Here is a 27,781-nt window from a genome sequence, read left to right on the forward strand (position 1 = left end):
CACCTCAGTGATTCCATGAAATGCTGTAAGCAGCCAGCTGAAAGAGGCTGTGGGGTTTGCAGGTTTATCCTCTCTGTGCCTGGAGGTGCTGGTGTGGCTGGGCACAGCAGGGACGCTTTGGGAGGAGTGCACACAAAGGCCTGGGGCGTTCCTGAACCTGCAGCCACAGAGCATCCCCCACCTGCCAGCAGCACCAGGGCAAGGCAGGAGGGAGCAAGGAATGATAAAAATTCACTTTTACATTTTGTGCTACCAGCCAGGAATTTCCAGTAGCCAAAAGAACCCTGGGGGAAAAGTTCCCTTTCCTAAACGCTCCCTCCAGCCCAGGCCCTGCTCCATGGGGGAGTCACAGCCTGGGTGTTTTTCATATTGTTCAACTCTTTTCTCAGTTTCTAGGGAAACACTTTAAAGCACTATATTTATGGGAACATCTTTCCAAACACCTCCGCCAACACTTAATTAATGGAGTTTTTAAGCCTGGCTCCAGCTCCTGCAAATTAATAGTGTGCTCTGATGGCAGCTGTGCAAGGGAGACACACAGGCTCTGGAAATAGAGCTGGGGGTGCAGAGGGGCAGCTCCTGTTGGTGTTTGTGCCCAGCCCCACGGGGAGCTCAGGTCCCCACACTCCTCTGTGAGGCTGCATCTGCTTTTATCAGAGCAGTCTGTGCACATGGAAATTCCCTGCACTGAGCTGGCCCACAAAAATGAACTTTTTGATGTCTTGAATGACATTTTTAGCAGCAGTGTCTGTGCACAGAGGGGCAGTGAGTGAAGATCTGGAAAAGGCTGTAGAAGGATGTGAAAATAATCCTAAAACCTGGGATTTCCTGGGGCAGGCTGGGCTCCAGGGCTTGAAATGGGCTGGGCCTCATTGCCAGCCTATGCCCAGGGCAGCTGCAGTGCCAGGGCCTTCCCACAACACCTCCCTTGATTTCCAGGGCTCACCCCCAGCTCTAGGCTGGCAAAGTTCCACTTGTCCCCCTGTTTGCCTTGCCCTCTCTGCCAGGAGCGGCTGTTCCCAGCAGTCAGGGACCCCTGCAGGTGAGCACCTTCCTGCTGGGAGCTCCTGCCCTGCTCAGCCCCAGTTGAACACAATTAACGAACAATTAACAAACACTCCCAGGGCCTCCCAGGCTGGTCCTGCCTCCTGGGTGGCATCGGCTCCATCTGAGCTGAGCCTGCACTCCCCATGCTCAGGGCACCTGGGCCTCCTCTCCTGTTTATCTGGAGTGAGCAATGTGGTGAGGGCTTTGTGGAGAGCATTCAGAGCATGCACTTAGCTGGGCATGGAGGAGGAGGTTTAACCAAAAACCGAGGAATTGAAGGGTTCTGCTCTTGAGTCAAGGGCATTCCAGGTCCTCGCTTAGAGACGACACCTGTCTGGAGCCTCCACACCAGTGAGGGCATAAAAGTGAGCTGGTGGACACCAGGGGCTGGGAGGTTTCTGGCTGCCACCACTGGAATGATCTTGAACAAACTTTGGCTTTTTATAGTAAAGCTCAAAACGAGCTGGGAACTGTTTTTGTGTGGCTTGGAGTCACACAGGGGGTCAGGGAGGGTCTCAAATAAAATGTATTTTAGAAATCAATGTTTTATCCTGTCTGTGCCAAGTCTTCCATTAGCAGAGGTAACTGCAAGGAACTTTTTTGCTCCTCTGGAGGTTTGAAACTGGGAAACTCTCCAGGAAACATCAGAAGTTAGACAGCCAATAGCTGTATTTGTCTCTTGCTGTCCAGGATGTAAACAGGCAGTGGGAAAAGGGCACAGCCTGGAGATTTTAATACCCAGCCTCGTGCCAGGACACTTCCAGGGGTCTTGACTAAATGTCTCTCATCTAACAATATTTTCCTGACTGCAGATATTGTTTGAAAAAGCAGAGCAGGACCTCCATGGTTTCTGATTTGAATATGTGGCAAGTCTGGGCTTTGGGCAAAGATTTGGGAAGAAAGGTTTGAGAAAGAGAAGTCAGAATGAGAATGACTGAGAACTGCCAGAGGGGGTTTTGATCAAGTGGTAACAAATCTCTGGGTGTAGGGCAGGGCTTATTTGGGGGGAATTTTTACAGGAAAAGGTATAAAAAGATGGGACATTAAATGCTTTGAGCCCAGGAGCAGCAGCACAGCTCCTGAAGAGTTATGGGCTCTGTGCACACCAGTTTTGCAGCTGGCCATTGCAGGAGGCAATGAATCTCAATTTCTTAATTCTGTGAGAAATCTGGGCGCTCAGAGTATGTTTGGTGTGAACCTAAACCTTTATTTTCCCACTCTGCGTCATGGATCTGCACCCAGTCCCTCCCTGTTTCTAAACTCCTGAGGTAAAGCTTGAGTTGTGCATGTGTGTAATGGTGATGCCTCTGTGAGGTAAAATAATTCTGTACAGCGGCCAAACGACAAACATTCCTGTGCAGAAATGCACCCTGGGCTCTGCCTTCAGCACTGGGAGAATATGGAAGGGAAATGAATGAGAATTATTGGGAATATTGGAAATGAATGAGGATTGTTGGGAATATTGGAAATGAATGAGGATTATTGGGAATATTGGAAATGAGGTGCTTGACTCCATCATCTCTCCTGAGCACAGCTCTGTGCTGTTTGTTGTGGAGCAGTCAGCCTTGTGTGTGACAGGAGAGAGGCAAAGCCACCTAGAAAAGAGGGGATAATCACATTGTGGTTATGGAATATGCACCAAAAGGCAGGATTGCTATTCTGCTTCTTTCATCCCCTCTGTTCCTCATGAAGCTGCTGTTGGTTTGGCAGAGGCTGGGGGCTCACTTTCTAATTCTAATCAGGAACTGATCAAGGCATTTCTGATTAAGCTTGTGTTTGATCTTTGGTTTTATTCAGCATTTACAAAGAGAAATGATTGTTACAGCATCTCTGCTGGGCTGCGTAGTGTGTCCAAATCCCTGCCTAAGCCAGAGATTTGGGTTTTTTCATTGGGTTGTGGGGTGTTTGGCAATTCCATTCAAACACTCTGGCTCTGCACAGAGCCCCAGCTCTCCCAGCAGAGCTGCTCCATCCCTCTGAGCCTCCTGGTGCCTCCTCTGGGCAGCTCCAGCTCCTCCCTGGGCTGCACCTCCCAAAGTGTTGGGAGAACACAGGGGGAATGTTCTGCACGTGGAGGGGACAGTTGGATTAAAGTCTGCACACTTGCAAATATATTTTAAGGAAAAAAGACTAATCCAGGGTGCTGCAGAGCCCTGGTGGATGTGCCAGGGTGGCACAAGGGCTCTCTGGAAGTTGTCAGAGGGGTGCCAAACAAAGGATTTGCAGCAGCTGCCTTTGCTCCATGTAAATACTGTGATCTTAATCTCCTGCTGATTTCAGAAGTTAATTTTAGCTTATATTCTAGGTGACAGTCTAATGGGTTTTGAGGGCTGTGCTCACATGCATCAGCCCTGCAGTGCTATCTGCTCACATGTGGGTGTAAATTATGTAACTGGGGATCTGCTGCCTGCCAAGGAGCAGAGCCAGGCCTTAGGCAGAGCCCAGAGCTCCCCAGGCCTGGCTTTATTTCCTCCCTCATTCCCCAGGTGCAAACTCCTGCCTCTGGCTCAGCCCATGATAAATCATCTCCTGGTCCTGGGTGAGTGCTCGGCCCCAGATCCAATTTCCACTGAGCAAAAGGAGAAGTTCTGCTGCTGCCAGCTGGGAGAGAGCAGGGAGAGAGCAGGGAGGGAGCTCAGGGATTGCTGGGCTGGCACTGGGAGCTCCCTGAGCCTCACCTCCAGTCCTGGGGGCAGGCTGGGCACCACAGTGAGAAAAACATCCCTAAAGCTTGGGAGAGCCTCCCAAGGGGGACAGGGGATGGGGAAGGGTCTGGAGGGGCCATGGGGGAGCAGCTGAGGGCGCTGGGATTGTGCAGCTGGAGAGGCTGAGGGGATGGGAGAGAGAGAAAGATAGAGAGATAGAGAGATACAGAGATATAGAGAGATGGAGAGATGGATAGAGAGATAGATATAGAGATATATACAGAGAGAGAGATAGGGATGATAGAGATGGGAAAAGGGGGCACTGTTTTAAACTAACATAAAAGCAGGATTTAGATTAGGTGTTAGGAAGAAATTCTTTACCCAGTTCTGATGGAAGGTGGCCCTGCCCATGGCTGGGGGAGTGAAGGTAGATGCTGTTTAAGATCCCTTCCAAGCCAAACCTTTCTGTGGTTCTCTGATTCTACGAAAATCCAGCAGCAGGACCCCTGAACCCTTCTCCAGGCAGAGCACCTGAGAAGGAGATGTACACAAGCACTGAAAGGAGATGTACAGCCAGACCCAGACTGGCATCTGCAATGTGTTTCAGGGTCTGCAGCTCCAATCTCTGCTCTGGGACAGGGACAGGAGCCAGGGGAGGGCTGGGGCTGGGCCAGGGCAGGGTCAGGGGGGATTTTAGGGAAAAGTTCTTCCCCAGAGGGTGCTGGCACTGCCCAGGCTCCCCAGGGAATGGGACACTGCTCCAGGGGGGCCCAGGGTGGGATTTTGGGGCTGTGCAGGGCCAGGAGCTGGGCTGGGTGATCCTGTGGGTCCCTCCCAGCTCAGGATATTCCAGATTCAGGCCCGGAGGCTGAGGTGGGAGCAGGGCTGGAGGTCCTGGTGTCTCCCCAGCTCCCCCCGTGTGTGGCAGCCCCAGCAGGTCCCTGTCCCCAAACCGGGGAGCGCTCCCAGCACGGATTGACTGCTCCAGCCCACACACAGCAATTTCTGAAACATTCAAACTGCCTGTCTTCTCTGCTTCATCCTGACAATTGGTTTTAATCAGTGTTATCAGCTGCTTAAAACAATTCATTCTCTGGAGCACTGCAGCTTTCAGCCTCCGGGAGATTCATGGGGCAGGGTTGGTGATGGTATCAGGAGTTTTGTTTCAAACCAGCACAAAAGGAGAAAACCTCATCCCTTCCCTCCCACCCCACCACCACAATTTATTTGATTTTTTTTCTAAACAAAACCTCAAATAAGCGAATCATATGACCGAGTTATTTTGATACGTGGAGTGCTGTTTATTCCTGGCTTGTCAATACTTTAATTAATTTCAGCCTGTTTCTAAAACAGAAGTGAAGGACATAATTGACTGGGATCTGCTGGGAGCTGTCCTGCCATCTGCACGGGCTGAAGTGAAGCAATGCAGCATTTAAAGGCATTAAAGGAAATTAAATGCTTCTGGATTAATGCTGACTTCTGATTAATATTTTAGAAAAGGACGTGGGAACAGCTGGAAAGGCAGAGATCAAATCATCACTTCCTTATTGTCATGTTTCTGTACTGAGCCACATTATCAGCTTTACTCATAAACAGCTTATCTCGATTTGTAGGTGCTTAAATCCTAATGATTTTTTTATGCCTAGGAATAATCGGGGAAGCAGGAAGGAGGAGAGGCCAATGACAGCTTATTTGTGGTTATGAAATGTTACAGAGGGAAAAGCCCTGGCTGGAAATGATCAGCCCAACCCTTTATTCCCCACACCCCAGGGAATGTTAAATCAAGAGAACTCTTTCTGAGGCTCCCGTTGCTGTGAGTTTTTAATCTCAGGGGTTTCCCCTCTGTGTGCAATGGGATGCAGGGAAGGTGCCTGCTCTGCCCCCATGACTGATCTGTGCTCTTTAACTGCTGCAGAAAATATGCAAAAGCACTTGAGCTCATTTAGAAAAGTTGGGGTGTTTACAGGAAAGTGAAAATTGAGCTTGAAAGAGTAATTACCCTTCTTTTTACTTTCACATTAATGACTATGCAGAAGAGCTTTTTAAATATGTCCATATGTGGGTTTTAAGCATTCATTCCCCATCAGTATTTCACCTTTTTCCTTAAGTGATTTCTATATTCCTGCTAACCAGCAATCATTTTGCCTGAATCTCATTTCCTCATAATAGCAAACCCATCAATCTCTGCTTTATTGAAGAGGGAGGCAAGCTTGGGAGCCAGAGCACTCCGATTTGATAAAAGATGTTATGCAAACCATTGATTTCAATTTACAGCAATATCCACTTCTTCCATTATTAACAACTTGGAATTACTCAGACTGAATAATTAACACGTATTCCTGATGATGGATTATTCCAAAGGCAGAAAGAGCCCAGATGAAATCCCTCCAGCACCCCAGCGAGGCATCTGCTGTTCGATGTTCCCCGGGGGAGCAGTGGGAAATGGCACGAGGGAAACCCTCCCAAAAGCGATTTCAGAGCTAAAGTTCCTCTCCCAAGTGTGCCAGGGGCAGTTCCTGCCCTGCTGGGCTCTGCTCGGAGCCTGGCGGTGACCGCTTCTGCCCAGGGATGCCACCACCCTCAGCGCAGGGTGGGGAATGTGGATTTAAATCCCTGAGAGGTGAAAACGCCCCAGGCAATGTCTGCAGGGATGTGGGCTCAGGGCTGCGCTCCTCTGGCGTTTCCAGAGCTTGTTTGGGTGAGTAAAACTCAACATTTCTGGGTGCCAGAAGTTTCGAATCTCTTTTAGCTTTTCTCCAAATCGGGGAGAGCTCAGTGAGATAAAGTGTAAAAAGCCTGGGGTGTTGTTTAGTAAATGAAAAGTGACCCCAGGGCCAGTCAGGGTAAAACCCAATGACAGTTCCATTTTTCAATTACCTGAGCAATCTCACAGCATTAATCCTGGGTGTCCAGCACCAGCTCTGTAGGCTGAGAAGGAATTTCCCTGCTGAATTAGTGTCAAGTGTTGCTTTTAATGCCACTTTATCTCCAGCCACAATTGATAACAGGAAAAACCCCTTCCCCACCTGTAAAGTCACATAAGCAGGTGAAGGTTTAGGATGCAGTTTATTCGGGATATATCATTAGAAACAGCTTTAGGAGAAAAATATCAAAATTTTGTAATAAAATCAGGCTTATGAGGAATTTATTGCATGCTGGGTGTTACCTTCTGAAAAAAAATAACAACTTTCTTTGATACAGCAAATTATTTGTAGAAATGCAGATTTAAAATATGGCTGACATTGTGTGGGGGGGTTTTGTGTTATTCTTTCTTTTTCTTTTCTTCCTCTTTGTTAACTGAAAGAAATTATTGATCTCAGAGTAGGGGAAAATTAGCACTTCGAAAAAAATGATTTCCTTTTCCTAACTCTGGAAAAATTACTAAGTAAAAAAAGAAAAAAAAGGAGGTAAAAAAAAAAAAGAGCCAGACTGTTTTGTGTTTTGTAGCACAGAGTGAAGAGAGAAAAAGGCAAAACATTACGTAGATTTCAAAACTGAAGATGTAAAATGCTTGTCTTGAGGAAAGTTTGAACCCATTAGTCCTTGTCACATCACATCAGGAACTGCAGTGACAAAGAGTGATGGGTTCAGACTGAAAAAGGGGAAATTGAGGTTACAGGTAAGAAAAAATCCTTCCCTGTGAGGGTGGGGAGGGTGGGGATGGAATTCCCATCCCAGGAGTGTCCCAGGCCAGGCTGGACAGGGCTTGGAGCACCCTGGGACAGCAGAAGGTGTGGAATGAGATGAGTTTAAAGGTCCCTTCCAACCCAAACCATTCTGTGATTTTACAATACTAAAACCTTGTGAAAAAAATGGAAAAAACTACAGGGAAAAAAAAAAAAACCAAACCAAAATGCTTCAGCATGGAAAATAACATGATTTATTTGTGTGTAAAGAGAATGGAGATGTAAGGAAATTACATATAAATTGTGAGGAAATGTTATGTACATTGTGAGGAAATGATATACACAACTCCCAACACTCAAATCTGCACTATTGCACGACGGGTCAGGAGTGAAACAAAACTAAAGAATTCCCAGAACATGTGAAAGAACTCAGAGCAATATTTGAATATGTATAATCTTCATAAATATTCGTCTGATCAGTGCAATGGAAAAGTATATAATGAAAGTTGTTTTAACTAACTGGTGTGCTCAGGGCAGTTTGCCAAGCAGCCCAACTGTACTGTCCCTTTTATCCCTTATTAAACTTAGAAAAATGTTAAGGGGTGAGCCCTGTTTCTCACACCTTTGTCTCTGGTTCCCCCAGTTCCAGTGAGGGCTTCGGCATCGCGGAGAAGATCCTGCTGCTCTCCTTCATCTCCGCCGTCATCCTCATGGCCATCCTGGGCAACCTGCTGGTCATGGTGGCCGTGTGCCGGGACAGGCAGCTCAGGTGAGCCCCTGGGACACTGCCCCTCCCGGCTGCTGCAGCACAGGCTGCTCGGTGGTTTTTTAAAGCATTAACCCAGTGATAAATAAGAAATCCAGCCCGGCTCCATGAAGCAGTCTGCGCTGACTGACAGAGGTTCCAGCCAGTAACAACTCTCCTGACATGTGGCTGGTCCAGAGGCTGGGGGTGTGGGGACCAATGGCTCTGTAGCACTGGGAGTGTTTGAATTGCCTGTAGAAGCTGCTCAGGAGCAATCAAACAGGCTGATGTTTGGCTGAGGAACAGTGGGGATCTGCTGGGGGCTGTGGTGGTGTTCACAAGGGTCCCAGGACGAGGGAAGAGATGAGGATCTGACTCCATGTTTCAGAAGGCTGATTTCTTATTTTATGATATATATTATATTAAAACTATACTAAAAGAATAGAAGAAAATATTTCATCAGAAGGCTAAAATCAGAATGATAACAAAAGCTTGTGACTCTCAGAGTCCAAGCCAGCTAACTGTGATTGGCTATTAATTAGAAACAACCACATGAGACCAATCACAGATGCACCTGTTGCATTCCACAGCAGCAGATAATCACTGTTTTTCTTTTCCTCTGAGGCCTCTCAGCTTCTCAGGAGAAAAATCCTGGCAAAGGGATTTTTCAGAAAATATCAGAGCTACAGTGGGTTAAGTCCCAGATGCACGAACATTGTGGTGTTGAGATGGCAACCTGCTGGTCCTGGTGGCCAACCATGGCCAACCTGCTGGTCCTGGTGGCCCTGTGCCTGGACAGGCAGCTCAGGTGAGCCCACCCAGGGGCTCCTGATGAGCTGAAGGCAGGAGCTGCCCCCAGGGAGTGCCCCTGCCTTGCAGACCCTCCCTGCCTGTCACAGACACATTTTATGAAAAATCCTTTTGCCAGCATTTTTTCTCCTGAGAAGCCGAAAAGCCTCAGAGGAAAAGAAAAACAATAATTATCTGCTGCTGTGGAATGCAACAGGTGCATCTTTGATTGGTCCACGTTGGTTGTTTTTAACTAATGGCCAATCACAGTCTGGCTGTCTCAAACTCTCTGGAGAAAAATCCTGGCAAAGGGATTTCTCAGAAAATATCGTGGCCACACCTGCCCTCAACTCATCCCACAGTGCTTTTTAATTCCCATCCTTGTTTTTTAGCATTCTCTGTAGAAAACCAGACAAATCAGTGAGAAGCACATCTAAGCAGCGATTCCCTGCAGAAGCAGGTTGGCCTCTGGCCCTTTCCCATCTCAGATTTCCCAATGAGCTCATCAGCAGCACACAGACCAAGGTCTGGTTGTGGTTGTGCAGCACCAGCACAACTTAGCAAATGTTGCCCATGATTTGAGGGGGTCACAGGCACAATTCCTGTCTCAAGGCTGCTGCTAACCCTGGGAATTGTCAGCCTAGCCTTAGGAGCAGAGAGAGATTTAACAGCCTCTATTCATGCGCTGCGTGGGATTTTTAATGGATTTAATTCTATTTTATTGTTGTGATTTAAAAAGTACTCTTCAAGTTAAAATTACAGCTTCAGTCTAGATTATTCTCTAGTGCTTTCTGGAAGGATTTTTGCCATTTACAAGTTAAAATAAAATCCCCTTCCTCCACCCCAGAGTCTCCAGTGCAAGCTGTGAGGCTGAGCCACATGCAGAGGCCTGTGAGCATCCATTTGCTCCTCTGGATGAGCAGAAAGATTTAGGCCAGGAAAATGGTGGCTATTCAGCTTTAAAAACCAGGAGCAAGCCAGGGGTGACCATATAAAGTGAGGAGTTTTTAGTGTGATTTTAGTTTTTAGAGAGGAGCTTTTAGTGCGATGGAGCAAATTAACCCCAAATTCAAGCTGGAATCTCTGTCCACGAGTGGAGGCTGCACTGAACCCACCCTAATTTTGTGATCTGCCTTGCAGGAAAATCAAGACCAACTATTTCATCGTGTCCCTGGCCTTTGCTGACCTGCTGGTGTCAGTGCTGGTGATGCCCTTTGGAGCCATGGAGCTGGTTCAGGACAACTGGATCTATGGGGAGATGTTCTGCCTGGTGAGGACCTCCCTGGACGTGCTGCTGACCACAGCATCCATCCTGCACCTCTGCTGCATCTCCCTGGACAGGTACGAGCTGCAGAGGGGCACTGCTGGAAGGCTCTGAGAGCTCTGGGCTGTCCTGAGCCGCCAGAGGGCAAAGATGGGAATGGCAGAGCAATAAATCCCTCCCAGGGGCTGATCTGGGAGAGAATCCTGCTGAGGGCAGAGAAATTTGGAATGGGATGAGATTCGTGGGGAGGGCCTGGGTTGTTCTGGGCACAGCTCTGCTGGCAGCACTGGCCAGGTGTGGTTCTGCTCCTCCTTTGGAGGAAAAACACCTCAAGTGTGTGCAGAGGTGGGAGCTGAGCTGGGGCAGAGGGAGGGACACCGTGCACAGGGGTTGTTCCAGCAAAGAGGCTCCTCTGCTCCCAGGATGAGGGGAAGCAACCTCAAACTGCACCAGGGCAGGCTCAGGGTGGGCATCAGCAGGAATTTCCCCATGGAAAGGGTGCTCAGGCCCTGGAGCTGCCCAGGGAGGTTTGGATCCCCATCGCTGGAGGTGTCACCTGGATGTGACACTCAGTGCTCTTGGTGACAAGGTGGGGATTGGGCACGGGTCTTCTCCAGCCTAAATCTCCTGGGAGATCCTAAAAACTTTCCTTTCTTTCAAACTTTTCTTGCCACCTGAAAATAAAGCCCAAAGCCTCGATAATTTATGGTGAGCAATTCTGTTTGACTGCTGTCTGCAGATTTTTTGGGTAAATGGCAGAACTTCTATAAGAGTTTTTCACAAGATAAACACTCAGTAGAAATCATTTTGGCTATTCTGATAATATTTTTAGAGGTTGTTTTTTGGGGTTTTTTTGAGTTCTGTGTGGAGATTTCAATACTTTTAAAAACCCTGTTGCTTAGTATTGCTAACAGGGCCAAGATAACCATAATTACTCTTGTTATTGTGACAGCTGATATTTAAATATGTGACATTTCAGTACCTTGAGAGTCTGAGTGCAGCCAGACTTCAAAAAAAAGTTGCTTAACCTCTGTATTGATGGGCAGCAGTGCTGTGGGGTGGGAGGCAGGGCAGCAGCAGAGGCAGTTTTGTATCCAGAGAGAAGCTGACATCCAACAGCCACAGCTCCTGTCCTTATCTGCAAGTTTAGATGGCTGGAACACAAATGGGAAGCTCGTTATCTTCAAACCATGGACAAATTGCCACTCTGGGCCAATTACCAGGAAAGCAGATGTTGGGCAGCGTGCTCTGGACACGACCTTGCTCTCTGAAATGCTGGAGTTTGATTCTCCAGGCTCTTAATTAAATAGAGAGGGTTGTGGAGAGAAGGGAAAATGGGATTTCAGCCCCAGCTCTGCAGCAGGGGATGAGGAACCTCCTGGGTGGGGGCACAGAAAGGAGGTTCCCCCTTTCTGCTGCCCTCCTGGAGAAACCCCCCTGTCCAGAGCTGCTGCTGCTGCCTGTCCCCATCTGTCCCCAGGATCCTGGGACGGCCTGGGCTTGGGGTTGATGCTCTAGGGACACCCCTCCACCTGAGCCCTTGGCATTAACCTGAATTTCTCTGACATTTTGTAGCTGGTTTGGGGTTGGTTTTTTTCCACAGCAAGGACTGATTGAGACCAGTGTGAAGGGGCCAGAATAGATGAGGAGAAAGGGGTGGATGACCCCAAAAGGGCAGAGCAGGTGGATGAATGAGAGGTTTTTGTGGAGGGAAGGATGACTCAGCCCAGCATCGATCCTCCCTGGGCTGCAGGGGCAGCACTGCTTCCTTCTCAGGACTTAATTCAATTTTTTCAGCTGTTTGCTCTTGTGTTCATTCAGAATTTATGGGAGTGTGCTTCTTCTAGTTGGTAGTTTTTCTGTGATCTATTTCCTGCCTTCTGTTTTATTTCAGGGCATGCAGGTGTGAGTTTCAAGGGTTTTCTGAAGAAAACTGGGTGTTTAATCTAGTCCTAAAGACTCAGTTTGAAAGTCATTCCCTTCAGCATATTCACAAAGTGTTGCTTGAAAAGACTTTTATCTGATAAAGTCTTGTATCTATTTCCACTGCTGCCTCTGGAAAAGGAGGAAAAAAGCTCTGAGGCTTGAATTCTCAAAGGCATTGGAGAAAATCTGGAGAAATCACCACGTAATAAACTGATTTTACTGCTCAGACACAGGGAGAGAAGTACTGCAGACTGCAGACTTCTGCTAGTCTCAGTTGGAAAAGGGATTTTCCAAGGTAGCAAAGGTATCTCAGGGCTCACTGAATCCAAAGTTTGCTGCCACTGCCTTAAGCTTTTTCATCATCTCTTTGATATTCTAATACATTAGAGAGATTTACCCTTGAAATATTTATTTATTGCATGTTTTATGCATGCATGTCCATCCTTTGTGCCAGTGCAATAAAAAATAATTGCCCTGCAGATAAACAGACCCAGAAGCTCTGATGGAGTCTCCAAATACAGCGAACCTGTCAGGAGAGGCAATTTTCTCCTCCAATATTTGCAGTCCAATTTGCAATGCAATTACTTCTCAAAGTCTTTGGGGGGGGGGGGAGAAAACAACAGAGAAACAAACAGGTCCCAAATGTCTGTGGGCTGGGGTTTGGATGCACATCTGGAGCTGGAGCATCCTCTGCCTGCCTCCTGCCCCCTCCCGGCTGCCCCAGCCCAGGAAGGTCCCCCCAGGGCTGTGTCCCTGCTCTGTTTGCTGGGGTGTTTCAGACACCTGCACACCACAAACCAGCCCTGAGCGTGTCCTTGGATCCCAAACTGATCCTACACTCAGGCCCAGCCCAAAATCCCTGCTAAGCCAGGGCTAAAGCACGGCAGATGCAGCCGGAGAGTGACAGCTGCTCCTTGTGCTGCTTGCAAACATTAATTACCATTAATGGACAGCAAATTAGCTCAGCCCCATGGGAGAGGCGATGCTGTAAAGCCTCCAGCCCTGTGGTGCCATCCTGTGACAGCAGCCCTGTCCCTGTGCCTGGGCACGGAGCGCGGCCCTGGGGACACGGGCGGGCACTGCCCTGCTCCCGGGGCTCCAGCCCAGCACTCCCTGCTTGTCCCCTTCCCACGGATCACAGAGGGGCACGAGGGACTGCCTGGTGCCCAAAGGATGCCCAGGCTGTGGCTGGGAGCACAGGGTGTTTGCCCAGGCTGGGAGGAAGCTGCTGTGCCCTATAGAACATCCCTGCCTGGCCAGGGCCACAGGGAGCTTGTTAGTGGGGAGAGTGATTAAACTTTGCCTAGCTGGCAGTAATTAATGGCTACAGCCTGATGAAATGCCCCAAATCCCAGGTTGTAAATTGCTGTGCCTGTCTCACTGGATCTGACAGCTCAGGTGGGAGCACAGGGGCAGCACAGGCAGGGACAGCCGGGGCTGTCCCCGAGGCAGGTGACACAGAGAGGTGACACAGCTGTGGAGCTGTCCCTGCCAGGCAGGACACGAGGCAGGGACTGCAGAACGCAGCTCTGAGAGCACTGAGGAAAATCCCAGAGCAGATGGCCACAGCACAGGCTGAGGGACGCTCTGCCCTTTATTCATCTTTGCAAACCCTCCAGAAATATTTCATTTATTTTGCCACCCTTACTGCCAGTAACCCTCACACACCTCAGCCTCACAGGGACCATCAGGAGCCCCCTCTCTCTCCATTTGGCAACATACATTTGTTTGTGTTCCCTGCTAAATTTATCCAGCTCCAATTAACTGTTCTCTTTAGCATTTTTCTCAGTGTAATTATCTCAACACCAGCAGGCCGTTGTTTTTCTAATAAGAATTTAATTTTGTTAGATATAATCACTTTAGGACATTTTCTTTTCTGGACCAACAATGCAGAACTTTATTTTCTTTGGCGCAATGAGAGCCCAAAGCTTATATGCTCAGTGGGAAAAAGGAAAATAGAAAGAGCTGTTCTTTCCAAAAAATGTTAAAATCTGGTTATACAGAGGCCAGAACCTGTTTTCACTGAAATATCAGCAACAGCAGTGTTGGATTAATTTCCAAAGGCACAAATAAATTGAAATTGTGGCTCCTTAGGTTCATCACTTGGTCAGGGCTCAGCTGGAGACTGTCCCAGGCTGGATTCCCTGAGGGACAAGGACAAGGGCAGTGACTTCCCACTGACACTTGCACCCTAACTTTGGGAGAGATCCAGTAGCACCCACAGTTTTCCCATCCTTTTGCCTTCTTTTATCCAGTTTTCCCATCCTTTTGTCTTCTTTTTTCCAGTTTTCCTATCTTTTGGCTTCTTTTCTCCTAGATGATTTAAGGGGGGTGAAATATTACTCAGTGTGAGTGCTCAGTGAGCGTTCTGTGGCTCATCCTGGCCCCAGGATGATCCAGCATATGCTCTGTACATCATTTTCCATATGCACATGACACCAAATGCTTCGAAGTGTGGGCCACCCCCAGAGCCAGGCTGTTAATAAGGCTGGGGGTGGATTTGTCTGTCTGTGAGAGCTGAAGAGCTCCTTTGCAGGGTGGTGCCTGCAGGCTCCCAGCTCCAAACTGCTCTGCAAACCAGGAGATGCTTTCATCTCCCTCCAGGGGCAGGGAATGATCTCCTGCAGCTCAGTAATTCCATTTCTGCCGTGCCCAGCAGGCAGGAAGGAGCAGTGCTGTGGCCAGAGCCTCGGTGGGGCTGGGGCAGGAGCTGAGCACTCCAGGGCAGCTTTGGCACAGCCAGGGGATGGAGGAGGTGTTGGGATACATCAATAATTCCCTGCCATGGCCCACAGCCCGTTGTGCTGCTGGCAGGCAGATCCAGGAGCTGCAGGAACCCTGGAGCTGGGTCCCAGGGGTGCCTGGGGGAAGATGGAAAAACAGTGCCAGGACAAGGGAGTGGTTCCCATTGACAGAGGGCAGGGATAGATGGAATTTGGGAAGGAATTTCTGGCTGGGAGGGCGGGCAGGCCCTGGCCCAGGGTGCCCAGAGCAGCTGGGGCTGCCCCTGGATCCCTGGCAGTGCCCAAGGCCAGGCTGGATGGGGTTTGGATCTCCTGGGACAGTGGGAGGTGTCCCTGCCATGGCAGGGGTGGAATTAAATGATCTTTAAGGTCCCTTCCCAAGTCCCTTCCTGTAGTTCAACGGATTCCTCGCCTTCCCTGTGCTTCTGTGATTTTTTCAGTGGCCAGAAGAGCCATAAGGCCAGAGGAATGATGGATTTCTTCTTTTTAGCCACCTGTGAAATGTTAGCACCTGATTCATTCCTCTGGCAAATGGCTGATAAGGAAAAGGAGAAGTATTTTAATAACCTTTGCTTTATTGGAAGAGCTGCAGCCCTGGGAAGGGATTCCTGTGTTTCCCCTTCAGTGGAGAATGTCATTGCAGAGGAGAGGAGGTTTCACATCAGCTGCTCTGCTGTAGAGAACAGGGAAGTGAACATTTGCAAGGAGCTTGACTGATAAGAGAGAGAATTAATATTTAATTGTGCCTGGACATGGTATTAATCATGTGTATGTGTTGCATTATATGTTCATCCATCACGCTGCCACAGCAGCACGTGGCAGACGTTCCTTGGGAGCCCAGGAGAACAGCTCTGCTTGGAATGGAGCAGGAGAACAGAGCATGTCTTCATTCCACCTCTGACTAAGACTATTGACAAGCTCACAGATATAATTACTTTTCTCCCAGGAATAAATAGCTGTTAAAATGCTCAGGCCACCACATACATCAAACCAGCAGCTCCTGCACCAGCTGTGACTTCCAGGCCTTCTGGTGGCACCCACAGGTGTCTGACATCTGATTTCCAGAGTGGAAACCCTGCTGGGCTCTGAGGAGTGGGTGCTGTGCTCCTCTGCCTCCCTCCCCATCACACAATTGTCACCCACACCCTGCTCAGGGCACTTTGTCACCCAAAACAGTGACAGGAGGAGCCCAGCTGGGCTGCCTGAGCACGGGGGAAATTCTGGTAGCAGCCAAAGTGAAATAAAATAAAATCTTCTGACGCGAAAGTGGAGGAAAATTGCTGCTGAATCACTGGGGGGGAAGAAATATGAGAGCTTAAGGTGTCATTTTTACAGGCATAATTTTTACTCTAATGGCCTTTAATAGCAGGAACAATTCAGTGTAATTCTTTCAGCTGCAGCAGAGAGAGGAGCAGAGAAATGTGATCACTCAAACTGCTGGCAAGAATTGTTTTCCTGCTGCAGTTAATTATCAGTGTACAGTGCTTTTCCCTTCCTGTTTGCTTATCCAACTTGTCAAAGGCTGGCTGCTGGCTTGGCTGGTTTTATCCTTTCATTTATTGGATTTCTTCGTTTGCCCTTTCTGCAAAGAAATGGAGTCTCTTGTGCTTTGCCTTTGATGCCTTTGATGTCCAGCACTTCCAGTGGGTGACTTTGAGATAAGAAACAATGAAATAGTTTAAATTTATTTTTTAATATAGATCCTTTGTGTTGAGAGTCAGAGGAGCGGCTCTGAAGCTCCCTCTGCCCCAGTGAACCTCCCCAAAATTCCTGTTGGAATTCCAAGGTCATTTCCTGGGCAGGGATCAGCCCCAGGGGAGCTGGAGCTCCACCAGAGGAACATTTCACCCGCAGCTCTAAAAGAGCAGCTCCTGGCAAATCCTATTTTTTGGAAGTGCAGATTTCCAGAGGAACAGGCTGATTTTTCATGCACACAGGAAACCAGAGGAGAACAGAGGAATTATCAAATTGCAGGAGTTGAATGCCTGTTTCAGCGTTTTTCCCCTGTGACATTTTGAATCTTGTTTCAAAGAGACTTTTAAGAAATGTTTTCTTTTGACACTTTGATATTATTTCAAGCCTCTGTGTGGAATATATCATCTGATTTTATCAAAATAAAGCAATTCAGTTGACTCCACATGACTTAAAAAAAAAAAAAGCCTTAGGAAAAAATGGAAATTCTTATATTTTTGTGCCTGTTTAGGACAAAGCTCTTGGTTCCCACTCAAATCTTGGTGAAATAAACGCACAGCTCGAAGAGCAGGTCTTTAATACACACATGTGTCCTTGCTAATTTAATTCCTCTAATTCACGGTTCTGCTGCCCTCATAAAATTTTTTTTACAGAATCTGCTGAAATCCAAAAATCTAAAGAGCAAAAAAATATTTTATTGGGAACCTGAGACTGATTGTCAGGTCAGGACCAGTGAAAGTCTGCAATTGGATATTTGCTGATCTGGTCTTCTTAGGAATAAATAATAATTTCAGAGCCAGAGATTTCCAGCTTTAGGTTTGCTACCCCTTCCTGATGGAGAGATCCACCTGCATGGAGTAATGGATGCACATCTGGCACAGGGATCAAACAAACAGAAAATTTGATTTTTTATCTCTTTGAGAAGATATTTTTAGGTCATAACTGTTTTAGGGGCGGGGACCTGTTGTACTTGGGATATTTGGAATGGATCAGGAGGAGAGAGGAGAGTTCAGGGCACATCCCCTTGATGGTGCAAAGACACCTTTGCCCTGTCCTTGGGAAGGTTAAAGCCCAGCTGGAAAAGAGGTGAATTCCTGGGAAATGGAAGAACACACCTCATTTTACTGCCAGTTTCACAGCTTTGGGACAGTTTGTTAATTTGTGCTAACAGCTTTTGCAGCCTTTTCAAAATAAATGCCCAGTGCAGGAAATTCAGCTAAGGCTGCCTGGAGGGAAGGGATGTTCCTTGGAGGGTGGGGACATCCTCAGTGCAGAGGATATGGAATATGAAATTCCATATTATTGAATGTGGAATTTCTCCCTTGCCCTGCCACCTCAGACAGCCCACAGCATTTACCTGGGCCTCATTCTCCTTGGAAAGCAGAAAACTCTGCCTTTTCTTTACCAGCCACTGTAAAACCTGGGGAAATGTCCCAAGTTCCTGTGTGAGGGGCCCCATGGAAGCAGGATACAGACCCCTGTTTTCCCTCTGGTTTGAAAGGCAGCTGGAGAAAGGGCTTGACAGTTTAAGTTTTAGAAGGCTTGGAAGTCTCTTCTTACTGTTTCTGTGCTGGTTTTGGGTTGTATACAGGTAGGAATCTTCTAAGAGAAAAGCTTTATCAAATCAGGGCTTAGGTCTGTTACTTTTCTAAGTACAGCTAAGCAGCTAGCTAAGTTCCATGCAAAATATTCTTGAAAATGAAAGTCAGTTAACACAAGTTCATCTTTTGAAGAAAACCAGTTTGCACCTTTAATAACAAAAGATCTGTCCCATGAGAACCCACAAAGAAAACATATAAACACCTGTGAATAGAAAAAATCTTAAATGTACACACAAAACCACCTTCTAACCAATGAACCGAGCAGCAGGAAAACTCCCAGCTAACTGGGGTTGAACACAAAGTCTGTGAAAACTACAGAAAAATGAATAAAGAATAAAAAATAACGAATAGGGAATAAAGAATTGGCTTTTCTGCATGAAGAACCTGCTTTCTGACCCATTTTTGCCCTGCAGGTACTATGCCATCTGCTGCCAGCCCCTGGTGTACAGGAACAAGATGACCCCGCTGCGCATCGCACTGATGCTGGGGGGCTGCTGGGTGATCCCGACCTTCATCTCCTTCCTCCCCATCATGCAGGGCTGGAACAGCATTGGCATCATTGATCTGGTGAGTAGCCAAGCAGGGACACCAGTCCAATGTGCTGGGTGGGTGCTGGGTGTTCTCTAAAAAGCAATTTTCAGGGAAAGGGGAAAAGAAGGAGAAACTCCTTGTTGCCAGTGCAGAGGGGCTGCTGAATTTCTGGAGGGATCTTTAAGGGGGGTTGAGGTGGCTCTGTCCTGGAAGGACTGGCACAAGGACAGGGGTGGCCTGGGAGAGCATTTTAGCCACATTCACTCTCAGTTCAGTGAGGAGTCCTTGGAAAAGAGGCCAAGCCCAGCTGGCTCCTGACAGCACCTCAGGAGTCCTTGGTCCCCTCCGCTTTTGCAGCTCTCATTTAAATAAGAAGCAGAATTATTCTCTTGGTAGAATACACGAGAGTTTGTAGTGCCAGGACAAGGGAGTGGCTGCACACTGCAGAGGGCAGGGTTGGATGGGATATTAGGAAAAAATCCTTCCATGGAAGGTGGTGAGGCCCTGGCAGAGGTTGCCCAGGAGGTTGTGGATGTGTCCAAGGATGGCTAGATGGGGCTTGGAGCAACCTGGTCTAGTGGAAGATGTCCCTGTCCATGACAGGGGATGACACAAGATGATTTTTAAGGTCCCTCCCTGTTAGGGTCCTGGATGCTGAGAATTTTAGACTTTCTGGGTTGACAGACTCTGACTCCCAAGAGAGCACGACATTTGACCTGAGGCCATAGAGAAAGCTTCCTAAATTGATTGATAGCATTGAGATTATGACCATGGAGTTGACACCTCCCAACCCAACCCAACCCAACCCAACCCAACCTGTTCTCTGATTCCCACTTCTCCCCTCCTTCCTTGCCTCACCCTCCCCTCCGCACCCCAGATCCAGCAAAGGCAGTTCAACAAGGCCTCCAACTCCACCTACTGCATCTTCATGGTCAACAAGCCCTACGCCATCACCTGCTCCGTGGTGGCCTTCTACATCCCCTTCCTGCTGATGGTGCTGGCCTACCACCGCATCTACGTGACGGCGCGGGCGCACGCGCGGCAGATCCGCCTGCTGCAGCGCGCGGGGAACCCGGCCGAGCCCCGCCAGGGGCCCCAGGAACCACGGCAGAGCCTTCAGGAGACACATCAGGGCCCTCAGGAGCCACAGCAGGGCCAACGCCCCCAGGAGACACATCAGGGCCCTCAGGAACCACGGCAGGGCCCCCAGGAGCCACGGCAGAGCCTTCAGGAACCATGGCGGGGCCTTCACGAACCACAGCAACACCCCCAGGAGCCACATCAGGGCCCTCAGGAGCCACGGCAGCACCCCCCTGACCAGCACAGCAGCCACCGCATGAAAACGGAGACCAAAGCTGCCAAGACCCTGTGCATCATCATGGGCTGCTTCTGCCTCTGCTGGGCCCCCTTCTTTGTCACCAACATCGTGGATCCTTTCATTAACTACACGGTGCCCGGCAAGCTGTGGACGGCCTTCCTGTGGCTGGGCTACATCAACTCGGGCTTGAACCCTTTCCTCTACGCCTTCCTCAACAAGGCTTTCAGACGTGCCTTCCTCATCATCCTCTGCTGTGGTGACGAGCGCTACCGAAGGCCTTCCATCCTGGGCCAGACCGTGCCCTGCTCCACCACCACCATCAACGGCTCCACGCACGTGCTGAGGTGAGTCTGCCTTCAGAGGCTGCCTAGAAGGCCACCTAGGCTACAGGGTGACAGGAATAGAGATTTATTAAAAAGCCTTCAAAGGTTGCACCTTGGGCAGTGCCAGAGCCCGGCCGTGGCTCCACCCCAGATGGATCCTGGCCACGAGTTCTCACACTTTGATAAGTTTGGGTCCATTTCCATGCTGGCTTCATTGTCCAATTCCAGCTCCAGGTGATGCAGTCCCACCCTCCCAGGTTGCTCCCCTCCATTCCCTGTTGTTTGCACTTTTGGGCTGAAGCTGCAGCGGTGTCCTTGGTCTGGGGCTGGAAAAGGATTGTTCTGTGGGACTGAGCTGTGAGGAGAACCTGCTGACACTTTCTATGAAATTTGGAGTTTTGTACCAATGCAGTGCAGAGGCTGGGAAATAGAAAGCTCAAACTGAAGGCATCAGCCCAGGGCTGCCCAGAGCCTGCAGCCACCAGCAAGAGGAGTTTGTACAGGACTGCTTTAATTTCAAATATCTTGGTGGTGTCAGTGCTTAGAAAGGGATGGGGCAAAAGCAATCCTGAGGTGCTCAGACAGGGTTTGTAGGAAGCAGGTGTGGGCAGTCCCTCCAGAGGTGTGCCCAGAAAGAGCTGGGAGGATGCAGAAGTTGTGTGTGAATTTTGGCATCTTTTGGTCTGAAGGGAACAACTTGACCCTGTGGATGCTGCCTGCTGCATCTCCTTTAGGAAAGGGACCAAGAGTTTCTGCAAATGGGGAGGTTGTGGCAGTGGGATTTTACAGCTGCTTTTTGTCCCCTGGCAGGGAGAGCGGTGGCAAGAGGGACAGACCTTGTGCTGAACTCAGCTATGACAAAAGTTAGCACAAAAATGAACTGTAAATAGGTGGGGATTTCTGGGTGTTCAGGGCTCTGTGCAACACCAGACTGAAAAAGCCAAAATCATCTGAAAAATGCTGTGCTCCCCTTGAAACAGAGTGTTTGCATTTCTTCTGTCACCAGTAGCTATTTATTCAACACAAACCAACAAACTCCTGCCTCCATGAATCATTGAACTCTTGTACAGCACAAGTGGATGGGGAGCCAGGTCAGCATTGCTGGAATTCCTGGATAAAGCAAGTTGTGGAATTTTGCCATAGCAAAGAAGATGACTTTGGGTGAAATGTATTTGAGCAGTGATCAGAGCAGACAAACTCTGGCACATCTGGGTCAGGGGGGTCACTCTGCTGTGTTCCCTTTTCCTCTCAGAAGCGCTCAGAGCCCTGCATTGCTCTCTTCAGGGAAAGCTCTGGTGAGAGGTTTATTTACCGCTCCTTTTCCACCGCTGAGAGGTCTTCTCCAAATGTCAATAGGATTTCTCCAAGGGAAAACACTTCCTGATTTTTCTCTTGAATGAGCCAAGAGAAACAAAGTGGGGAAAAGCAGAAATGAGCACCTGGGGGGGTTGGAACTGCAGTGAGCCCCAGTGCTCCCTGCTGCCCCTGGAACCGGAGTGCAGCAGCTCAGGCTCCAGTTTTTAGAGGTTTAACAGCTCCGTGGATCCAGTGGAATAAAAAGAAATCCCTGGTGGTAGGAAAGTGGCCAGAGCTGCTGTGGAGCAAAAGGATGAGTGATCACAGAATCCTGGAACCATAGAACGGTTTGTGTGGGTGTTTTGAATGGTTTGTGGTGGTTTTTTGAATGGTTTGTGGTGGTTTTTGAATGGTTTGTAGTGGTTTTTTGAATGGTTTGTGGTGGTTTTTTGAACGGTTTGTGGTGGCTTTTGAATGGTTTGTGATGTTTTTGAATGGTTTGTGTGGGTGTTTTGAATGGTTTGTGGTTGGTGGTTTTTGAATGGTTTGTGTGGGTGTTTTGAATGGTTTGTGGTGGTTTTTTGAATGGTTTGTGATGTTTTTGAATGGTTTGTGGTGGTTTTTTGAATGGTTTGTGATGTGTGGCTCTCAGCCAGGGTTCCCCCACAGCACAGGTGTGCTGGGGGTGCAGCAGTGATCCCACCCCACCTGGGAGGGTGGGATTTCATTGAGGGTGGGATTTCATGGGCTCCAGCTGTGGCTCAGCTCAGGAAATGCAGAGGTTGTCCTCAGAGCTGGTCCTGGTGCACCCAGCAGGTCTCTCAGGATCTGGGCTGACAGGTAAAATATCTCCTCCTGTTCTTTATCTTCTCTGGGCACTCAGGCAGGTGAAGAGCCCATGGAGCTTCCCAAGGCTGTGCTGGGGGTTGGAAAGGGTTGAAATTCCTGGGAATTTTAATGATCCTGCAAGATGAGTCAGAGCTCTGAGAGGTTCTGTCTCCTTCAGGACAAGTTCATGGACCCCAGGTGGATGTTTTGGGCTTGCTCTGCCCTCCCCATGTTCCCCAGACTCCCTGGTTCACAATGGATTTGCCCTGGGCATTTTTGGGGGTATTTTGGAGGCAAGTGTGGAGTTTTTGTGCTGATGGCACCTGCAGAGCCCTGGGGTCTGTGTTGCCCCTTCTCCAGCAGTTCCTTTGTTCATGGCATCATCAGGGAGGAGTTTTCCCCCTTGCCAAGGTGCTGATAAAGCACATTCCCACTAAATTCTTTTATTGGAAATGCCTGAGCAAAAGCCTGAGAGACACAGCAAATGATGAGCATTTAAAAATGGTGGGTTCAGCGGTATTTCATTTGTTTTGCCCAGGGCAGGGCAGCCAGAGGTTGCTCAAGATGTGTTTTCCACTCCAGAGGTTTCAGTTCAGGGATCAGCTCCCTGTGCCAGCAGAAGTGGCTCCAGACCAAGCCCAAGCTGAGGAGATCTGATTGCTGCCTGGAAATGCTAATGTTGTTAAATAGACAAGAGGTAATTTGATTTTCACCTAAATTTCATTAGCTGCCAACCTGGAAAGGAATTCTCTAAAAATATGGGGGATGATTAGACTCAGTTACAACTAAAAAAAGAGTTTTGTCATTTCTTGAAGGAGCTTTCTTAATTTTTTAATGAAGCTTTGCCAATATTTACAACCAAACTTCTGTTCCAACTTGCCTGGCGTGGTTTTCCAGCTTGGCATCAGTGCCAGCCTGCACAGTGCCATTCCCTGTGCCTGGGGCTGTCAGGGCACTGTGGCCATCTGAGGTCCCTCAGACAAATTGGGGCTGAGTTAGGGGAGATTTGGGGTCTGCTGCAGGGTCCAGGAGCAGAGGAACCCTCGGGTGCAGGACTGTGGGTGTTCCACAAAGCCCAAGTCACCGCCCTGTGGCAGAGGAGCCTCCTTCCCCCAAGCCCTGCTCCCCAAAGAGCAGGAACTGCTGAGGCCTTGTCCCAGGCTCCAAAAATGCCTCCCCAGAGGGAACAGAGAGCTTCTGATGAGAGAAAAGCTTCTTGTGATTGTGCTGAGTGAAATCAAGATGTTTGTCTTGTTTCCTACAAAGGAGAGAGGGGATTAGAGTTTTACAATAGCACAGTGTCCTTCAATTTTCGAAAGATAATCTCTTTCAATATGCCTGGATGTTGGAAAAAGATATTACAGAGCAGCTAAACCCCTTTTTGTTCTTTGGCCCAACACAAGATTCGGGATCAGAAGTTCTGCATCAGTTGGTGTCTGGTGGGGAAGCTGAGGCTCTGCAGAGCACCTGGAGCTTTGGGAGGACTGAGATGTAACTCATCTTTGCCTGCTTTAATTGCACCATTTGTGCTTTGGGCAGTGAAGGTGTTGTGGTGGGGCAGGGTCTGCCTTGCAGCTGGAATTAGGGATCCATGGCAGGGCAGAGCCCTCAGCCCCACATTCCAACTGCATTTAGATAAACCACAGCCATCCCTCATAATGCAGCACCTATTGAATCCAACTCCCAGCCCTTTGCCTCATTCCAGAGGTCCAAAACAGGATTTTAAACTAATTTTGGTGCCTGAGTAAACTCTATTAAGGATAGAACTTTGCTCTCCACCTACTCTCCTTCTGTTTCAACTGACCTTTGAATGTGTTGGGCTGGTTGTCTCCAGAGATTAATTTGGTTTATCAGCAAAGTGTTTTCAGACAATGCAAATCAGCATGTGCAAAGAGCTCCACATGCCTTAGGGTTAGAAATTCTATGGAAACCTCAGCAATTATTGTCATGTTCTGTTCTCCTCGGGGCAGCCGTATCTACAACTCAGAGCTAATTGTGTAAGTGCATTTTAATTTTAGGTTCACTTCTTTGTTATTCTTTTCAATAATTCTCTTCCTTTCTGATTGCTGGAGGAGAATTTATTTAAGCATTGTGTGCACCACCCCATTGTAAAGTCACAGTGTGGAAAAGCTCCCTGTTTCTGTGTTAAAATTGCTTTTAAGGCTTTTGGGAGGTCTGTGGGAGAGAAAACCTTGTTATTCCTGAGATGTTTTGGCCAGAAATTTGCTATTTCCAGGAAGGTGTCGAGGACTTTCAGCACATCTCTTGTGATGTAATTGGTTTTTAACAATTTGCCTTTTTTGGGACCCCTCCCATTACCTGTGGAGCTCACCCACCCGTGAGCCCAGCCCCTGGACAACTCTGAGCATCCTTCCACCTTCAACTTTCCATTTCAAACCAGGAAATTGGCCTTTGAGGGTTTGGTTTGATTCACTTGGCACGGCAGAGGTGATCCTTGCCACCATCTGCTGCTCAGCGCATCTTGAGTGGGTGACCTGGCCTGGGAACTGATCCAGAGCCAGCCTTGCTTTGGGTTTGCCACCAGTAAAGCTGCACTTTTGCTATGGGAATGTGGGAATGAAATCCTGCCCTGCAAATATTCCATCCCTATTAAGCCCAGCTGACTGTGGCTGCTCCTGCAGGAGTTGATGATTTCCAGTGCTCACTTCTGCATTAATCTGCTCTGGGGCCGTGCCAGACCATTGCAGGCACCCAGAACAGAGCGTTTGGAAATACAGGTAACCAGATTTAGGAGGCACTTCGGGAACTCCCCAGGGACTCCTACCCAGGCCTTCTGCTGGGCTGCCCTTAAATTGGATTGGAAGGCACAGCCACGTTCCAGGCCCGGTCTGAAATGAGTTTTGCACAGTAATCCTTGGGACAGGCTTGGCTCTGTGCCCTTTCCTTGCGCTGGCAGTCCTGGGCTGGGAGCAGGAGCATTGCACGGTTCATCCGGAATTGCTCCCTCCCTCTGCTGCTGTTTCCCCTCCGAGCAGCCAGAATTCCCATCTTGCTTCATTCAGCCTTCCCTGGCAGCGGTTTCAAAGTCAATCACGTCCCGAGCGTGGATTGTGTCTGTCGCTGACAGCCCTTCAGAGATGTTCCTGGGGATCTGGCAGAAGGGTTGTTAATGAGCCTGTTAATTTGTGCCATTCCACTGAGCCATCAAAGCGCTTCGGGAACGGCAGAGCGTGTGGCACTAAAGAGCTTTTTGCTTTATCTCTGAATTGTTTGTGTTATCGTGGAATCCCTGAGGCTGGAAAAGCCCTCCAGGATCGAGCCCAAGCTGTGCCCCATCCCCAGTTTGTCCCCAGCCCAGAGCACTGAGTGCCACCTCCAGGAATTCCTTGGGCACCTCCAGGGATGGGGATCCAAACCTCCCTGGGTACCCCTTTCCATTTTTTTTTATGCTTTGCCCTGATGTGATGTCACAGCCCAAAGATGTGACATCCACACAGGAGCCTTTTCCTGCTCTGAAATCCTTTTCTCTCTCAAAATGAAGCCTAACAATTCCTTTAACCTCCATGTTGTCCAAGCTCTCAGTCCTGGCAGTGCTTTTTCCATCACTGAAGTGAAGCCACTTCTGGAAAAACACATAAACCTCACTTTAAGTGCAATGTTGAACAATATATTGTGGAGATTTATTTAAGAATTGAAGGAAAAAACATGGATTTATCCCTTTGCAAAGCTACATGAAACAGAGCAGAGCCAAACAGGCAAACTCAAGAAAAAAATCAAGAAACTGGTCATGTCTCACATTAATGTTATCTATGAGTAACTTTATCACAGATTGATCTGTCAGCGCACAGAAGCAGTCCCACTTTCCACTGATATATTAAAGGCACATTAATGCATTCAGGGAGATTCATGCCCTGTGCTGCTTTTGTGACAGGCTTTTACAGCACCAGAGCTGGTGTTTATTAGCACTGAAAGCACTTCATAACACTTGGAGCCAGCTTTTGAGACAAGAACTGCACAGAGCAGCTGCTCCGCAGGCAGGGAGGCAATTAGGAGTGACACGGCCACAGGTGCTGCCAGGAGAGCTTCCAAGAGCTGAAGAGGGGGATGTTTTATCCTGCAGGAGTGTCCCACCCATCTCCCAGGCAGGGAATCGGCTCCTGGGCATCCCTGGAAATCCCTCCCTGGGCACAGCCCTGTTCAGCCTCTGTGGGAGCGAGGAGAAGCAGGCTCTGATCTCTGCTCTGGGACAGGGACAGCACCGAGGGAAGGGCTGGATTTTGGGACAGGTTCTTCCCCAGAGGGTGCTGGCACTGCCCAGGGAATGGGACACTGCTCCCAGGGATGCCCAGGGTGGGATTTTGGGGCTGGGCAGGGCCAGGAGCTGGGCTGGATGATCCTGTGGGAACTCAGGATATTCCATGGTTCTATTCTGTGAGAGACCCCATAAAACAGCAGCTCACAGAACTCAGGGAAATGAGCGATGCACTTCAGTGACAAACCAATTCCTCTGTTTTTGAAAGGATCTTTGTCCTTGATAAATTTTAAAGCAAGCCCATAAAATCCTTTAAAATAAGCTGCAAGCTAAATTAATTTCCTTCAAACCTTCTTTCCCCCTATGCTTGGCTTCGCATGTGTTTGCCTGGGAAGGTTTGGCTGTAAAATTGTGTCTGCTCGCCTTGGAGCTCTTCTTGTCCCATAATTCGTAGTTGGGCACCCAGGCTGCTGGGCTGTCCTGGAGCCCCCTGCCCTCCTCTCCTCCCTCGTGGGCTCTCCTGTTTGCAGGCACAGCACACACAGAGCTCCCAAGCTCCTGTTTCAGACTCAGCCACGCTCAGGGGCAGTTCTACATTATCCTCTCACGGCATAAGGAAAGCTGTTTAACTCTGAGGAATTGTAGATGCCTGAAATTTGATTTCTTCCAGTCCAGGAGTGCTGTTTTATAGGGGAATTTTCTTTTTCATTTGCTCTGTTTCAGGCTCTTGTTGGCTCAGGAGAAAAGTGCAGGATGAGGGAGGGGTTACAGCTGTTTTAGGAGCCCCTGGAATTCCCTGTTGCACTCCAGGGGATTGGTGAGGGACCAGCAGCCCACAGAGGGGGGTTTTGCAGCTCATCCTTGCAGGCAGGAATAGATGCAGCTTTGGTAAAGGTGAAGAGGTGACTGCTGTCCCCCTGCACTGCTCCCTGAGTCAGGGAGCTCAGCTATTGCTCTCCCATCTGTACCTAAAACCCCAACCCAGCATTTCCAGCACGTTGAAGCTGTCAAAAGACTCCAGGACCACTCAGCCAGGGATCTCCAGCAGCTCTGCACTGCCTCATAAATCAGATTTTTTTAGCAGTGAGCACGGCTGCTAAAATCATGGGGACAAATGAAGTGGCCAAGTTACAGCTCCCTGGAATTTGGTTTAAAGCCAGATGTGGCTTCCTCCAGAGAGGATCCTCAGAGCA

At 48.7% G+C, this 27,781-nt stretch overlaps 1 protein-coding gene across 4 annotated transcripts in view; it reads left to right on the forward strand.

Annotated features, from left to right (window-relative positions):
- The window catches only part of HTR4 (5-hydroxytryptamine receptor 4), a 66,187-nt gene that overhangs the window by 23,585 nt on the left and 14,821 nt on the right, over window positions 1-27,781 (forward strand). For all 4 annotated transcript variants that reach the window (XR_004981114.2, XM_036391636.2, XM_036391639.1 and 1 more), the window contains exons 3-6: window positions 7,962-8,087; window positions 9,993-10,193; window positions 18,493-18,646; window positions 19,488-20,272. Coding sequence is in view for 3 of the 4 variants with exons in the window: in XM_036391636.2 (XP_036247529.1) it covers window positions 7,962-8,087; window positions 9,993-10,193; window positions 18,493-18,646; window positions 19,488-20,272 (1,266 nt within the window). In the remaining variant the exon portion in view is untranslated. The remainder of the gene's footprint in view (window positions 1-7,961; window positions 8,088-9,992; window positions 10,194-18,492; window positions 18,647-19,487; window positions 20,273-27,781) is intronic.

Source organism: Molothrus ater, chromosome 15 (assembly GCF_012460135.2).
Source record: "Molothrus ater isolate BHLD 08-10-18 breed brown headed cowbird chromosome 15, BPBGC_Mater_1.1, whole genome shotgun sequence".
Lineage (NCBI taxonomy): Eukaryota > Metazoa > Chordata > Aves > Passeriformes > Icteridae > Molothrus > Molothrus ater.